This window comes from Lipotes vexillifer, unplaced genomic scaffold (assembly GCF_000442215.2).
Source record: "Lipotes vexillifer unplaced genomic scaffold, Lipotes_vexillifer_v1.1 scaffold1149, whole genome shotgun sequence".
Taxonomy (NCBI): Eukaryota; Metazoa; Chordata; class Mammalia; order Artiodactyla; family Lipotidae; genus Lipotes; species Lipotes vexillifer.
Window position 1 is genome coordinate 623,141 of NW_006796238.1, and position 15,316 is coordinate 638,456.

Consider the following 15,316-nt stretch of genomic DNA (forward strand, 5'->3'; position numbering starts at 1 on the left):
GACAGGCATGGGTATCGGAAAGGAAGCAGGGTTGGTTCCTCTCTGAGCTGACTGGCTAAGGTGGTCAGTGACTAGGGCGGCCCTGTCCTAGCTGAGCAATCTGAGGGGAGCAGGGTGGGTGGAATTCTGATGTCAGGATGGAGAGAAAGTCCCAGGACTTGCCAAGGAACTGCTGGAACCACAGAGGAGGAACAGAAAGCACCTCCGGGAAACGTCATGGCCATCTGTGGAAACACGTGACCGCTGTCTACACCCAGGGCGTAACTTCCCTCAGTTTCACACAGTCTACCTAGCGTTATCGAAGTCCTAAAGGTGCACCACGGTGACAAAACACGGGAACTTCTTCAATCTTCCTCTATTTTGGAGTGAGACTGAAGTAGGTCAACTGTGATATTAAGTCCCTAAACCATGTCTCTTATTATTCTCCGATTGGCACCTGTCCTTACCTTCACACACAGGGCAGCACTCCCCTTCGGGCACATAGTATCTCTCGCAGTTCAGCTCACCACACTGGGCGGCGAAGCAGATGGAAACACCCCCTTGGCATCGACAGAACCGACAGTTGTCCATTCGAAACATATCCCCATCGCTATACTCCACATTGTTGAATACACAGGCTGGCTTTGTTTCTAAAGGAGTCAAAACAAACATGGCAGATTCAAAGTCATTTCTGAGTGGTGTCCTTCCATATTTTTCAAACAGCCTCTAGAAAATACTGTCTGACAGCAGGTTAAAATTTGATGGAAATTTACTACACTCCATATAATTTTTTACAACAGAAGCAACAAAGCAATGCAAAGTAAAGTAGAATAAAATAAATAAAACACATCACTATTCTCATTATATCAAGGAATCGAAATTCCTCTTAGTAAAATCTATACTGGGGTCCCCTTATCCCAAATAAAAGTAATCATGTGACCATGAAACACATTTCTGATTTGTGCTTTAAAAAGATTTTTTGTTAAACAAAACGTTTGTTTTGTTAAATCATTCTCTACCCTCAAGTAAATGATCCTGCCTCCACATTAGGTTTTGTTCTGCCTCAAAAAATTTATTTAGGCCTTTTAAGAGGTTATGTTCTTCTGTTTCTCCAGTGTTTTCCCCTAAATTCTTTTTTCTATCCTGTTTAACAATCTGTAATTATAATAGTGCTTGGCCTTAAAAAAAAAACACTTTCTACATGCATTACCTCACTTAATCCCAGTAACAAAGGTCTGATGTAGAAATACTTATCCTGAGGGCAGAAGTGAGGAAATCCTGGGTAATTTGCTCAAAGTCACACATTTAGCAAATGATAGAAGCAAAAATAGTAGCTCTTCAACTAAAACCTTGTACTCCTTCCATTGTGTTTCAAGGCTATGTTCTGCTAAGGACTCAAAGCCCTGCACTTAACAATTCTCATAATGACACCAATGATTTTAAATTGTTTCTCTGCCCTAAAACACTCTCACTAAATCCATTTCTTAACTCTAATTTTGGTTGACTTAAAAGAACTCCCACCAGACAAAGACATCACAAGAAAAAGAAAACTATCTCTTATAAACACAGAGATAAAAAACCCTCAAAAAAAAAAAATACTAGCTGACTGAATCCAGCAACATATAAAAAAGATTATATACCAAGTGGGATTTATTCCAAGAATGCAAGGTTGGTTTAACATCCGAAAATCAATTAATGTAATACAGCATGTCTATAGAATAAAGGAAAAAAAACACAGGATCATCTCAGTAGACAGAGAAAAGATATTTGACAGAATTCAACACCCTTTCATGATAAAAACGTTCAATAACTTAGGAGTGGAAGTTGTTAAACAGCAGCTTGATAAGTGGCATCTATGAAAAACCCACAGCTAGCATCATACTTAATAGTGAAAGGGTGAATGCTTTTCCCTTTAAATCAGGAATAAGACAACGATGTTCACTCTCACCACTTCGATTCAACTTTGTACTGGAGGCTCCAGCCAGGGCACTTAGACAACAAAAAGACATAAAAAGCACATGGGCTTCCCTGGTGAGGCAGTGGTTAAGAATCTGTCTGCCAATGCAGGGGACATGGGTTCGATCCCTGGTCCAGGAAGAGCCCATATGCCGCGGAGCAACTAAGCCTGTGCGCCACAACTACTGAGCCTGCGCTCTAGAGCCCGCGAGCCACAACTACTGAAGCCCATGCTCCTAGGGCCCGTGCTCTGCAACAAAAGAAGCCACCGCAATGAGAAGCCCTTGCACCGCAATGAAGAGTAGCCCCTGGGCTTCCCTGGTGGTGCAGTGGTTGAGAGTCCGCCTGCCGATGCAGGGGACACGGGTTCATGCCCCGGTCTGGGAAGATCCCACATGCCGCGGAGCGGCTGGGCCCGTGAGCCATGGCCGCTGAGCCTGCGCGTCCGGAGCCTGTGCTCTGCAACGGGAGAGGCCACAACAGTGAGAGGCCCACGCACCGCAAAAAAAAAAAAAAGAGTAGCCCCTGCTCACTGCAACTAGAGAAAGCCTGTGTGCAGCAACAAAGACCCAACACACCCCAAAATAAATAAATTTAAAAAAAAAATCATGCATATGAGAAAGTAAGTAGGAAAACTCTCTCTACTTGCAGATGACATGATCTTGAATTTTAAAAGATTCTAAAGAATCTACTAAAAAACTAGTGAACAAAAAGTTTGGCAAGATTTCAGGGTACAACTGCAACTCAAATAAATTGTATATCTACACACTATCAAAGAACAATCTGAAAATGAAGTTTAAAAAAATTCCATTCACAGTAGCATTAAAAAGAATAAAATATTTAGTAATAAATTTAATAAATGAAGCACAAAACTTGTACTTTAAAAACTAAAAAGCATTGTTCAAAAAAGTAAAGAAGGCCTAGATAAATGAAAATATATTCCATGTTCATGGACTGAAAGATAATATTGTTAAGGTGAAAATATTCCCCAAATTGATCTACATTCTCATTGCAATCTCTATCAAAATCCTACTTGGTTCTTTTGTAAAAACTGACAAGCCAATCCTAAAACTCATATGGAAATGTGAGGAACCCAGAATTGCCAAAACAACCTTGAAAAGAAGAACAAAGCTAGAGGACTCACACTTTCTTATTTCAAGACATACTACAATGCTACAGTAATCAAGACACTGTAGTACTGACATCAGGATAAATATACAGTTCAGTGCAATTGATTAAGAGTTCAGAAACAAACTCTCATATTTAGTGATTTTTAACAGGGTGCCAGGATAATTCATTGAGGCAAAGAATAGTCTTTTCAACAAATGGTGCTGGAGCAACTGGATATCCACATGCAAAAGAATAAGAATGGATCACTATCATACCATATACAAAAAATAACTCAAAATGAATTACAGAGCTATGATCTAAACGTAATAGCTACAACTATAGAGCTCTTAGAAGATAACAGGAGTAAATATCTTTGAGACTTTGTAACTAGGCAATGGTTTCTTAGATATGACACCAAAAGCATAAGCAACAGAAGAAAAAATAGTTAAACTGGAGTTCATCTACTTCTGTGCCTCAAAGAACACCATAAAGAAAGATAACCCAAAGATTAAAAAATATTTGTAAATATCTGATAAAGGACTTGTATCAGAATATATAAAGAACAACAACAAAAACAACCCAGTTGAAAAATAGCAAATATTTGAATAGCAATTTCTCCAAATAAGATACAGAAATGACCAAGAAGCAGATGAAAAGATGCTTAACATCATTACTTATTAAGGGAATACAAATCAAAGCCACAATGAGACATCACTTCATATCCTAGGATGGCTAAAATGAAAAACATATAGATAATAACAAATGCTGACAAGGATGTGGAGAAACTGAAACTCTCATACATCGCTGGTGAGGATGTAATGAACCACAGAGTTACCGGAGGATCCAGCAATTCTACTCTTAGGTATAACCTTATCCAAGAGAAATGAAAACATCTATTCACATAAAAACTTGTACACAAATGTTTATAGCAGTGCTATTCATAATAACCAAAAAAACGGAAACAACCTAAACGTCTATCAACTGATGTATGAATAAACAAAATGTGGTATATCCATGTAATGAAATATTTCTTGGCCATAAAAAAGGAATGAAATTCTGATATATACTAAAACATAAATGAACCTGGGGAACATTATGCTAAGTGAAAGAAGCCAGTCAAAAAATACCACATGTTGGATATGATTCTATTTATATGAAATGTCCATAATAGGTACATGTATAGAGACAGAAAGTAGATTAGTGGTTGCCTAGTACTGGAGGGTTTGGGGGAAATGGGGAGTGACTGTTAATGAGTTTGGGAATTTTGGGGGGATTGATGTAAGTGTTCTAAAATTGATTGTGAGGATCAAACAATTCTGTGAATACATTAAAAACAGTGAATTGTGCAACTTCACTTGGTGAAGTGCATGGTATGTGTCTCAATAAAGCTGGTAAAATAAAAGTACTTCCAAGCTAAAGAAAGTTCTCCTGAGCTAATGCACCCTGTTTAATAAGATGGGAAAAGCCAGATCACGATACACACAACTCTCATGCGCTCCTCTATCCTAACGTCATTTCTCCATGTCACCTTGGATATTTGAAATATTTGAGACTTTCACTGCATTTTAATTTGAGTATATTTACATTTGTTTTGTACTTGGACAAACAAGTACTTTCTCATTTGATTTTATAACAATCCTGTCAAGAAGACAGAACAAATATTAATAGCCACTTCTTCAATGAGGAAAATGAAATTTAAGGAGATCAGGTAAATTGCCTAAAGTCACATAACTAGTGTGAGATGAGCTGTGTGTATATATTTACACAGGCAGTAAATGTGCATGTCTGAACCTCTTCCCTAGTGTTGGCTGGATATACTATTTCTTTTTTCAGAAAACTCATGTCAGAAAGAATCATCTTATCACAGCTCAGAATTTATTATACTTTTAGCTAACATATTAAACTGAGCTGGGATTGGAAGAAACTGGGCAGCTGGATCACAAGTTCTAAAGTGTAGAAAACGGAGTGCTTTTTATCAATCAAATTTGCATGCTGTGGAAGGAGGCAAAATACTGCATTCTAACAAAATGCTGAGCTTCCATTCAAACTGAAGAAAAAAAAGTATTTTAGAAACCAATTAATATTAATTATCAATACTTATCTGCCTTAATCAACCACAGCTACCAACTGGGTGAAGTCACAAATCTTGGTGTGAGATTTGAAGGAGTGAGAAGGGAAGGCTGTGGTTATGACTAAAGCAGCTCCAGATGAACTCGCTTTTACCGTGGGTTGTGCAGAAACGTGAGCGGGAGGGGATGGGATTGACAAGAGTTACATTTCACTAGCTAAGGCACAGAGAGCAAGGGAATGGAATTTAGAGAGATGGAGAGTCCCAGAAAACACAGCCTTGAAAACACAATCGATTCTTTAGGATTAAAAGAAAAAAAAAAATCACACGACATAATGAAATCCCTATTTGATGCCGAGACAAATTTATGGAAGCTCTTCAGAAAGGTGCATGATAAAAATGGCTGGCAGTGGTCTTTGAGGAGCAGTGACCAATTACTTCTTCACCTGCTGGGCATACATGTGAATCTTAGAACCCTATGGAGTTTACCACGACCTCTATAAGAGGACATTTTTCATGGACAGAGAAAAGAATAATATTACAAATAAAATAATTTACTGTGTAACTTGTACTTAATTAATGCATAAAATTGCATATGCATTGAGATGCACAAAAGTGTCTTTTTAGGTATTTTTGCACGTTTTTTGTGTCTGCCCAATTAAATTTTATGCTTCTCAGTTCTGGAATATTCTCTTCCCTCTTTAACATATTCCAGAGCTCCTGAAAAAGAACCTTATAGACTGTTAATAACTTCTACTGCCTGCCAAATTACACTGATTGGCAGATGGTGATAGGTATATAATTTTAGCAAAGGAAAAGACTAAAATGTAGAACTTCATATCAAATGTGAAAATGGAGAAAAACTCCAAATAGGTATACTTCTGTTGCTTTTTCTCTTTAATATCTCAGTAGGAAATGGCTAATGTCTTGCCTCTGGTCTCCTTTCACTGGGGGTAAGCTGTATAGGAAGCAAGTGGGCAGACTTAAGAAGTCAAAAGAGAGACAACTGTATGACAGATGAGAAATGTCTGAAAATTTCTCCATAAATCAGCGACAAACTGATGGAATCACAAAGACAGGGTACATGAGCTTCCAGAGAGCTATAGGAGGAAAACACCTTTTCTATGGGGGGGAAGCAGGGTGTGTGTGCTAGAGAATACCAGGCAGATACTACTTCAGGATAAGGGAAGGGGAACAATACTTACAAAATAGGACTGCAAAAGACTGTATCACTGTTAAGCAAAATTAGCTTGATAAGACCCCAGGAACATAACAGATGCTCAATAAATGCATACTGAGTGGAACATTTCTTTCAAAGTGCCATATTCTCTCCATCACTGTAGAAGTAGACATTATGTCCCTAGAAGTATTACTGAGTATTATCGCTAAACAGACAATGGGTTACCATTAGAAGTTTTTGTACTAATTTTCTTAACAAACTGCAGGTCTCAGTTTTCTAGGCCCACATTTTACATGAGGAGCAAGCTGACTTTGGGTATGGCTCTCCTGTGACTGATGGATTTGACATGTCAGTGTGTCTGATGCTGGAAGAGTCAGTTAGTGGCTACAACACTCAAACCATGATGTTCTAGTTTGGATTTTTGTGCAAGTACATTGGACAACTGATCGTATCTAAGCAACCAAATGAATGTTTCCATATTCTGTACGTGGATGACTTCCCTATTCAAACCCAAACGCCTCTAGAAATGAGTAAGCTGGGCCAGCGTAAGGCAATAGGGTGTACTGTAACCAAATGGAGAACACATGTTGACCTGAAAGTAGAGGCCAAGGCTTCCCTGGTGGCGCAGTGGTTGAGAGTCCACCTGCCGATGCAGGGGACACGGTTTTGTGCCCTGGTCCGGGAAGGTCCCACATGCCGCGGAGCAGCTGGGCCCATGTGCCATGGCCGCTGAGCCTGTGCGTCCGAGGCCTGTGCTCCGCAACGGGAGAGGCCACAGCAGTGAGAGGCCCGCATACCGCAAAAAAATAAAATAAATAAAAAAATAAATAAAAGTAGAGGCCATCACTCAGCTCCAGCTGACTAATGACAAAAGTTTTGCTTATGGGCAGGAGCAGACACAGAACTGTTTCTTGAAGAAGATCTGGGATTATTCCACACTGCTGTGGAGGTCATACTTCTAGGGAATGATACTGATGCCTTCTAAGTTTACACGAAAGGAGCTCAATCATACCACCTGTTCCTTTGGTTTCTAAACAACAGGGTTCTCATTCAAGCAATACCTCACAGGTCCTCCTTTCAGCCCTCAGTCACAGACCATAACAATCCGACGGGCAACTCTCCCATCCTCCCCCCCTCCAAATAAAACCAAACCCAACAGAAAAGAGAACGAATATTTATGGAGAATGTTCTTTCCATCTATTCATCTAGGCTACTGTTTTCAAAACTCAAGAGTTCTTGAATTCTCTGTGAATATTTTTTAACCTTCTGTGTTCACTATAACGCTTATCTTAAAAAAATAACGTAAGCATATGGATCACCTGGATGGCAGCTTAGGAGCCGAGTGCTGGCAGGCAATCTCTGTTTCTGCACATGGAGTTAGTTAACATGCAACCCACTGTCTCCTGAACTGGGGTTCCCAGATCTATTCCTACATGTTCCTACATGTTTGGGGGTTTCTCAAAATCAATAAATAGTCCTCTAAGCACCCAGGTTCCAGCCGGGTGTCAAACTCACCTCTGAAAACTGCTTTCGCTGAGGTGTATTTTAATATTTTGCTTTTGCTTTTTATTGAGAAGAGCAGCCAGAGGAAATCTGTTTCCACATTTAAGGGATTAAAGCAACTAAGGATAGGATCTACTGTGTCATTCAGTGCTCTCTTTTCAAGCTTCCATATGAGCAGAGGGTTGCCCTGTTCAGCCGGCTTCTTGTCTCTAAAAATAAGAACTGCAGATCTGATTCTATCTCCTTTTTCACTTTGATGGCCAGGACGCTGGGGGCCTAACTTGACATTTAACTCCAGCAATTAAATAGACAGATGCTATGGCCTGCATACCTGTAGGCACTTTATTTTTGCTTTTCATTTTCAACTTTTACATACAACTCTACGGTTCTGATTCTCTTTTCTCATTAATATTTTACCACTATGTTATTGTATCTGTTCTCAGTGTAAAGTTGCCTCAAATCCTTTGTGCATAAGCAAGGCTTTATATATGTATATTTTAAAGCCATATATATATATATGGCTTATTAAAATATGTATATATAAAATAGACCTCTGCTCATCTGGGCAATGATAATGAATTTTTGATATGTAATATCCTCTAATGGTGACCTTATGACAACAGTAAGATTTTCCCAGGGCACCAGTTGCCAAATAAACAAATAGACACATACACTTACATACGAATATACGTATGTGTGGAGGGGAGGTGTGTGTATGTGTGTATGTATATGACAAAAAACGTGAAATACAGGCTTTGAGACAGAATTCCATACACACTATTCTGTGGGATTTTGAATCTTCAGAGGACTGTAGTTTCTAGTCTCATCTACAATTGAATGACTAATATAGAAATAGACACACTGTAGCAGGACACAAAATAAAGCAAAGATCACCCAACCAATTTATGGTGGCAAGAAAGAGGCAAACACCAGAGATCCTGTGACTGCTGTGTCATCTCAACATTTTCTCACAGCTGAAGGCAAGTCCTGTTCCTGAAGCCAGGGCTCTATAAATGGGGGCAAGGGCACTGAGGGGGCGGGGGGCAGTTATCAGCTGTCCAAACCGTATCACACTGGGGAGAGATGTAAAGTTAACGTCCTGATGAGAAAGTCGCGACACTTGGGTTTCTATAATCAAGAAGCAAGGAAAGAAGAAAGGCACTCCTCTAGAAGTGATATTTCCTGGGGACAAGAGACCTAAGATTAAAGTGTAGGGCACTAAAAGATGGCGAATTCCCACAAAGTAAGCCCTCTATGGGCTGATAATTAACAGCCACTCTAGAGGGAAATAAGATGATATGAGTCAGATCACTTGCTCACTCACCCACCCAACTACCCATCAGAACCTGGGTGCACTCTGAGAGGCAGGCAATGTGCTAATAACACAGACACAAGGACAGATTCTCTGTTCTCTGGCAGTTCAGATTCTAGCACGAGAGACAGACATGCAGAGGGATGAATACTGGAAGGAAGCACATCTGAGACGCTGGGAGCCCAGGACAAGGACCAACTATTTCTGTCTCAATGGTACAAGTTAAATATTCACAAAATGTCACCTACAATCAGCTAACTTCAGCAATACCAGAGGCTTGGCCATTTGCTGGTGGTTAACAGACGTTACTACCGGCTGGATAATAATACGGGTGGGGAGAAGCACTGAGAAGAGATTTATGCACGTGGAACTTTTAACGCACCTCTCCCTGCATGCTTGTATTTATAAAGGTCTTTAAGTCAGGAGCCTCCCCTCACCTTCTCCATCCCCCTGCAATGTCCAGAACAGCATCTTTGGATATGAACAGGAGGTGGGCACACAAAATTATAAAGACTATTTGCTCTTGAGGCACAATTTCAAGTGCTTCACATATAAAACCTCATTTAATTTACTGTTATTCACTCCATTTGACAGATGTGGCAACTGAGGCCCAGGGAGACCAAGGGATGCCCCAAGTTACACAGCTCCTAAGTGGAGGAACTAGTTTTCAAACGGAAGTCTTTTAATTGTAGTCTATGTTCTTCTTTAACCACAAAGCAAAGAGACACTACAAGTGTTTCTTCAAAGCAAAGCAAAGCAAAACAAAAAACATGCAGCCACTGGATTAAAAACTACAGAACTTGGTGAAACAGGTCTGGACTTTAATATAACCTTTTCTTGTGGGGGAGGGGCAGCTTGGGAGGAGGGCAGAAAATCTTCTGAACCCCGATTTCTTGTAGGCGGCAAATATGGACGCTTCTATATGCGTAGTTTTGTTATATTTGTCCAAATCCAAAATCATTTTCCTTGTGTGTCTAGGTGTTGACTAAATAACGTCCTCTAAAATTACTGACATTTCACTTACTTGAGTTTATTCTTTGTTTTTCTTCTGAAAATTCTGATGGAGGGACTTGTTTTAGGCTCTCCTCCCTTCTAGCATCTAAATTCAGTAAACGCCAGGTCATCACACACCAAGGGAGAAAGGTGGATTCTATTTGAAGTAATCTTATGACTGAAGGATCGTTTTTCTGGTCCACAAGGTTCCAGCTCCAACTAGGCCAATACTACTGACCAAGTAATGGCCAGAGGTGTTTCCTCTAAGTAGGAAAACGCTAAACTAGAGGAACAGTGTCTTTTCTCTTTCAAATTGTGGACACTCCAATGTGGTGTTAGTTACAAAGATTACCTCTGACAATAATGCAATGAGATCTTGAATGACAGGAGGGATACGACCACATTTTCCATGATCCTTTTCTTGCAATCCTAAAATTTCTGAACTACTGAAACACAGCAGCATGTGATGGCTACATGCAGTCTGTGATTACACTTCCAAAATGCTCTTTCTAATGGATGGAATGATGATTCCTTTCCTAACTTTCTCTACTGCCTAGTGGGATCTTAAACAAATATTCTTTCTGAGTTTCATCAAGTCCCTGAGTATATTCTCTGCCTTTTAAAAGACAGAAACAGCTAGATTGAACCCTCCCTCCTCCTCCTGCACAAACGTACACTCTCTGAGAACAAGAGAAACCCCACGTACCATTAACACATTCAAAGACATCACAGCACTTTCCAGGTGTCCCATCTCCACGAGAGACTATGCGGGGAGTGGATCCCACCTCACACACGGGGAAACCACATAAGCCAGAGAGACACTCGCATCTGAAACCAAAGAAAAGGGAAGGAAAACCCCATGAATAAACAACAACATAGAAGTCGGGAGACCACAAACAAAGTAGCGGTGGAAAACTATTCACCCCTCTCTATGACACTGTCCTGTTTATCTGGTGTCGCTGGGGAATGGGGAGGGGGTCCTAACATAATTGGCATTCCAAATAACTAAGGCTCATCTCCTTAGTATACGCCCAGATATTTAACATTAACCATTTTGACAGAAATATTCCTAAAATGCATTACTTCATTTCTTACTTAACCAGACTGGTATTGAGCATAACAAACATTTTCTTGATGACTCCGGGCCATCTTTACATGCATACATTATCCTGTTACTCCAGACATCAGTGATGCTTGCACAGTCTGACACAGAATGATGCTCCTGCGTTAAATGATTCTATGTTGCTGCTTGGTTGCTGTTGACCTTTAGGTGTTTTTCAGCAAATTTTCTGACTCGTCTTTCAACTAATAGGTTATTAGTTTTGGCTTTTTTTTTTTTTTTAATCTTTGTGATTGTGTCTAGTAGCATCCTCCTCTGGAGCTACATTAATTAACTTATAATTGTATATAATAAAAGAAATAGATTCTGATTGAAGACCGAGGAGCTTTATAAATAAAGGGCATAAGCTTTAGCAAATGGAGTTTGTGACAGCTATCTGGAAGCTGAAAGCCTTAATGCTTTGGATCTTCTAAGCTGCATGTGTGCATTTCTCTGAATGCAAACTACCTCTGTTGGCTCTCACCCTTAACTTCAACTCCGCTGCAAAACTTGCCTGCCCATAGGAAAATAAGAGGCAGGTAAATATAAAGAGGAGAAAAAGATACTGTCAACTGCCTGATGTTGATGTGTTGTAATGAAACAAGAGGCAGGAAATGAGAAGCTCAGGGCAGGAGGGTGTCAGGATGTAACTGTAATACAAGGAAGAAGCAGCTAGACTCTGCCCTGGGACTCCCCTGGCAATGGAAGCGTGGGTCAGAGGGTAGAGACGATGACTAAGGGAGTTCCCAGCTTGGCAGGAGTGAAAGGAAGACATCCTAAAAAGAGACATCCTTGCCGGAAGTATGTGGGTATTTATGTACCAGAGAGGCCAAGATCAGGGGAGGGTAACATTCCCAGCAGGGAAGAACCATTAGCACATTAATTCTGTTTTTTCCCTCTTCTTATTTGATTGTTTTGTTCTCCTATTTTTCTTTGGATCTTTCATAAATTAAAATATGACTGTTGTCCACAAGTACTTCCATAATCAGGCCTAGAGGTTTAAAGACATTTATAGTTAACTGTGGAACTAAATAAAAAGGAAACGAATTAAGTTAAAATTTGCACCAAACACCATTAAAGCCACTGGAAAGGTGTGAATATCCCCTCTCAGGCTTCTTCCATGTGGGGAGATGGTTATATACAGATTATATTGGAGAAGGTGTTAGGTAATTAAAGTTTTGCTGCAATGGTATTTCTGACTATGGTTTAAAATAAATGTTTGGCTGTTTTGTGTGCTCTTGATTCATAATCTCTATTCCTACAGGACAATCACCTTCTACAGCTGAGTAAATATGAACTGAGCTTTTAGTCCCTGGTAAGGTTATCCCACAGTCTCTCTTTTATGTGCCTAGGCACTGCAGTTTTAAGCAGATGATCATATCCCTGTGACATTACAGTAACAATAGCTCATTTACATTTATTGCACTTGACACTCTGTACAACTTAAACTCTTCAGAGTTTACAGATTAATGGGGGTAGAGTACTGAGAGGTCACACCCTGATCCCAATATCTGGATGTCATTACAATGAAAGCATCCTACAAGAATAGCTGACTAACCTTTTGCCACATCTTTGGGAATTCCCCTTCTCTCCCACTGACGTGTTCTAGGAAATTACTTTAGGTTAAACACCAGGGAGCATACGATCAATAAATACCTCCTCTGATGCCTTTCAACCCTTCAGAGACCTTTCCTCAACACCTGCGTGCCAGGCTTTCTGCTGGGCCGACAGAAATCACACCAACCTGAAAACCATGACTAAGTTTGCCCTTTTTACCGCTTTTTACATTTGATCTATTTCCCAACATTGAAACATCTCTCTTGTTTTCTCAGAGACCCATACAGGTTGTCTCCAGCATGTTGCAAAAGATCTAAAACTGCACAACTGCCTAGTGACTCACTTAGGAAAGGAAAACCCTTTAGGTTGAATTTTTATTTCTAAACCCAGAATGATTGCACACTGAAGATCCAAGGATTTAGATGCCCTGGTTTTGGCCGGCAGGCTTGCTCCCAGCTCCTTTCCCTTTTCTACCAGCCCCTTGGAAAGCCCTCCCTACTTACTGCCACCTTTTGATTCTTCACAGCTTCCCCGAACCTGAGACTAGCAGATGTTCAAGACCATTAGCACCTTAATAAAGAAGGAACTTATGAAGGAATCAGAGAAGGTTAAAATCTGGGCTGTCATCAGATATCTATCGAGCCAGTATCTATTAGGTTGAGATTTCACGAAACTGCTTTCTTTGTAGATCAAAAATAGTCAAATAGCAATTTCACAGAGTTCAACATAATGCAACTCATGTGAGTTATTTTTCGACAGATAGTCTACACACACTCTCAGGTAACAAACGGGGGCCTCATCAGGACCCTTATTTGCCAAGGAAATTTATTATGTCTATGCATAATGAATCAAAATCAAACAAGGTTTCCTATCCTGTATTTTCCACTAGAAGAGCCTACAGGGCACTCCCCTAGAGTCCTCTTGTAGTGAGTCACTGAATTACGGAACAACTGAAGCACTCAGACAGAATCTTGACCTCATCACCTTTTCTCTTCATTCTTATTCTTTTTTTGGTCCCTCCTCCCAATCTCCCTCTTACCCTTTACCCCAGTGCCTCGATAAACAGCAAGCAATGGAATGGAGAAAACATGTGGATTGGTGGCTGAGGGAACAGACTAACTTATGAGTAAATTGATGTCCACACTTACCCTTCACTTCTAAAACCTTCCCTCCTTCAACTTCCAGGTTCCGACCTGGTCTCCTCTCACCAAAGTCTCCCTTTCTCCCAGTTCATGCCACGCCCATCCTATGGCTCAGTTCTTGTACTTCTGTAGTCAAAAACCTTCAGTTACTCTTCATTTAACTGATCAACTTCTCAGCCTAGCATTCAACACTCTCAAGTCCACAGATCTTTATTCGAATTCAATCTCGCAGTATTTCTCTTCATTCTCCTGATGCTACAGTCACCTTCTATCCTCCAAACAAGCCCTCCCTTTGCTGTCTTTCCACTGCTCACCCTACTCTCTCTTGAACATTCCTTACCTAGCCCTCATCTCCAGCTGTCTGTCTAGATACCATCTGTCTTTCCAGGCCAACCTCAGATAACAGCTCCTCTCTGAAACCCCAAATACCATACTTCTCTTAGGACATCTGGAGCAGAAGTGCTAAGGGTTTTTAAAGAAAACAAATAAAATAACAGTTTTACTGAGATACAATTCACATATTGTAAAATTCACCCTTTTAAAGTATACAATTCAATGGTTTTTATATTCACAGGGTTGTGCTACCTTCACTGCTACCTAATTTTAGAACATTTTCATCATCTCATAAAGAAACCCTGTACTTCCCATTTCTCCTCTCCCAGCCCCTGGCAACCACGAATCTCTGTTCTTTCTCTATGGACCTACCTATTTTGGTCAGTTCACGTAAACAGAATCATGGGCTAAGGGCTTTTCAACCTCCAACAAGAAGCAACTTGCATTTGCCATTTGCCTGAAAAATCAAGCCTTTAATGTTATCCTCAGTATTAAGATAATCATCAGTCAAGGTACCAAACTAATAAATGTCTGCATAATGTAATCACAGCTGCAGCCAGGTAGGTTGGTGAAGCTGTCTTTTTTCTCTCTCCAGTAGGTAATGGATTCAGCTTAGTGGGCATGTGGGTGGCGGAGTACAAAGACGAACAGCACTCAGAAAAATCATCTAAGCCCCTAGAGGGCACTCCCCTCCTTAGGAGGCCCACGCTGGCTGGCTCTGCGGACTCAAAGGCAGTGCACACTCATGCATTCCCTTCCCGTCGTTTGTTTCCTGGTCTACACAGACAGTCCCAAAGTCCCAGCACAGCTTACAAGGTGCTCCCAAGTCTAGGCTCTACTTCTCCTCTAGCTTCCACATTCTACTGGCCCCTCTACATGCTCCTGCACACGTGAGTAACAATGGCAATGTGACATTCACTGAACCCCTACACCCACTCCCGTCACTCAGTGCCGCAGCGCAGCGTCCACTCCCGTCACTCAGCGTCCACTCCCGTCACTCAGTGCCGCAGCACAGCGTCCACTCCCGTCACTCAGCGCCACAGCTCAGCGTCCACTCCCGTCACTCAGCGCCACAGCTCAGCGC

The 15,316-nt window shown here is 40.7% G+C and overlaps 1 protein-coding gene across 1 annotated transcript in view; it reads right to left on the reverse strand.

Moving 5' to 3' along the window:
- The window catches only part of CRIM1 (cysteine rich transmembrane BMP regulator 1), a 206,737-nt gene that overhangs the window by 73,789 nt on the left and 117,632 nt on the right, over nt 1-15,316 (reverse strand). Inside the window, exons 6-7 of the mRNA XM_007468391.1 lie at nt 10,808-10,929; nt 447-629 (exon numbers count right to left, since the gene is read on the reverse strand). Of these exons, the coding sequence (XP_007468453.1) occupies nt 447-629; nt 10,808-10,929 (305 nt within the window). The remainder of the gene's footprint in view (nt 1-446; nt 630-10,807; nt 10,930-15,316) is intronic.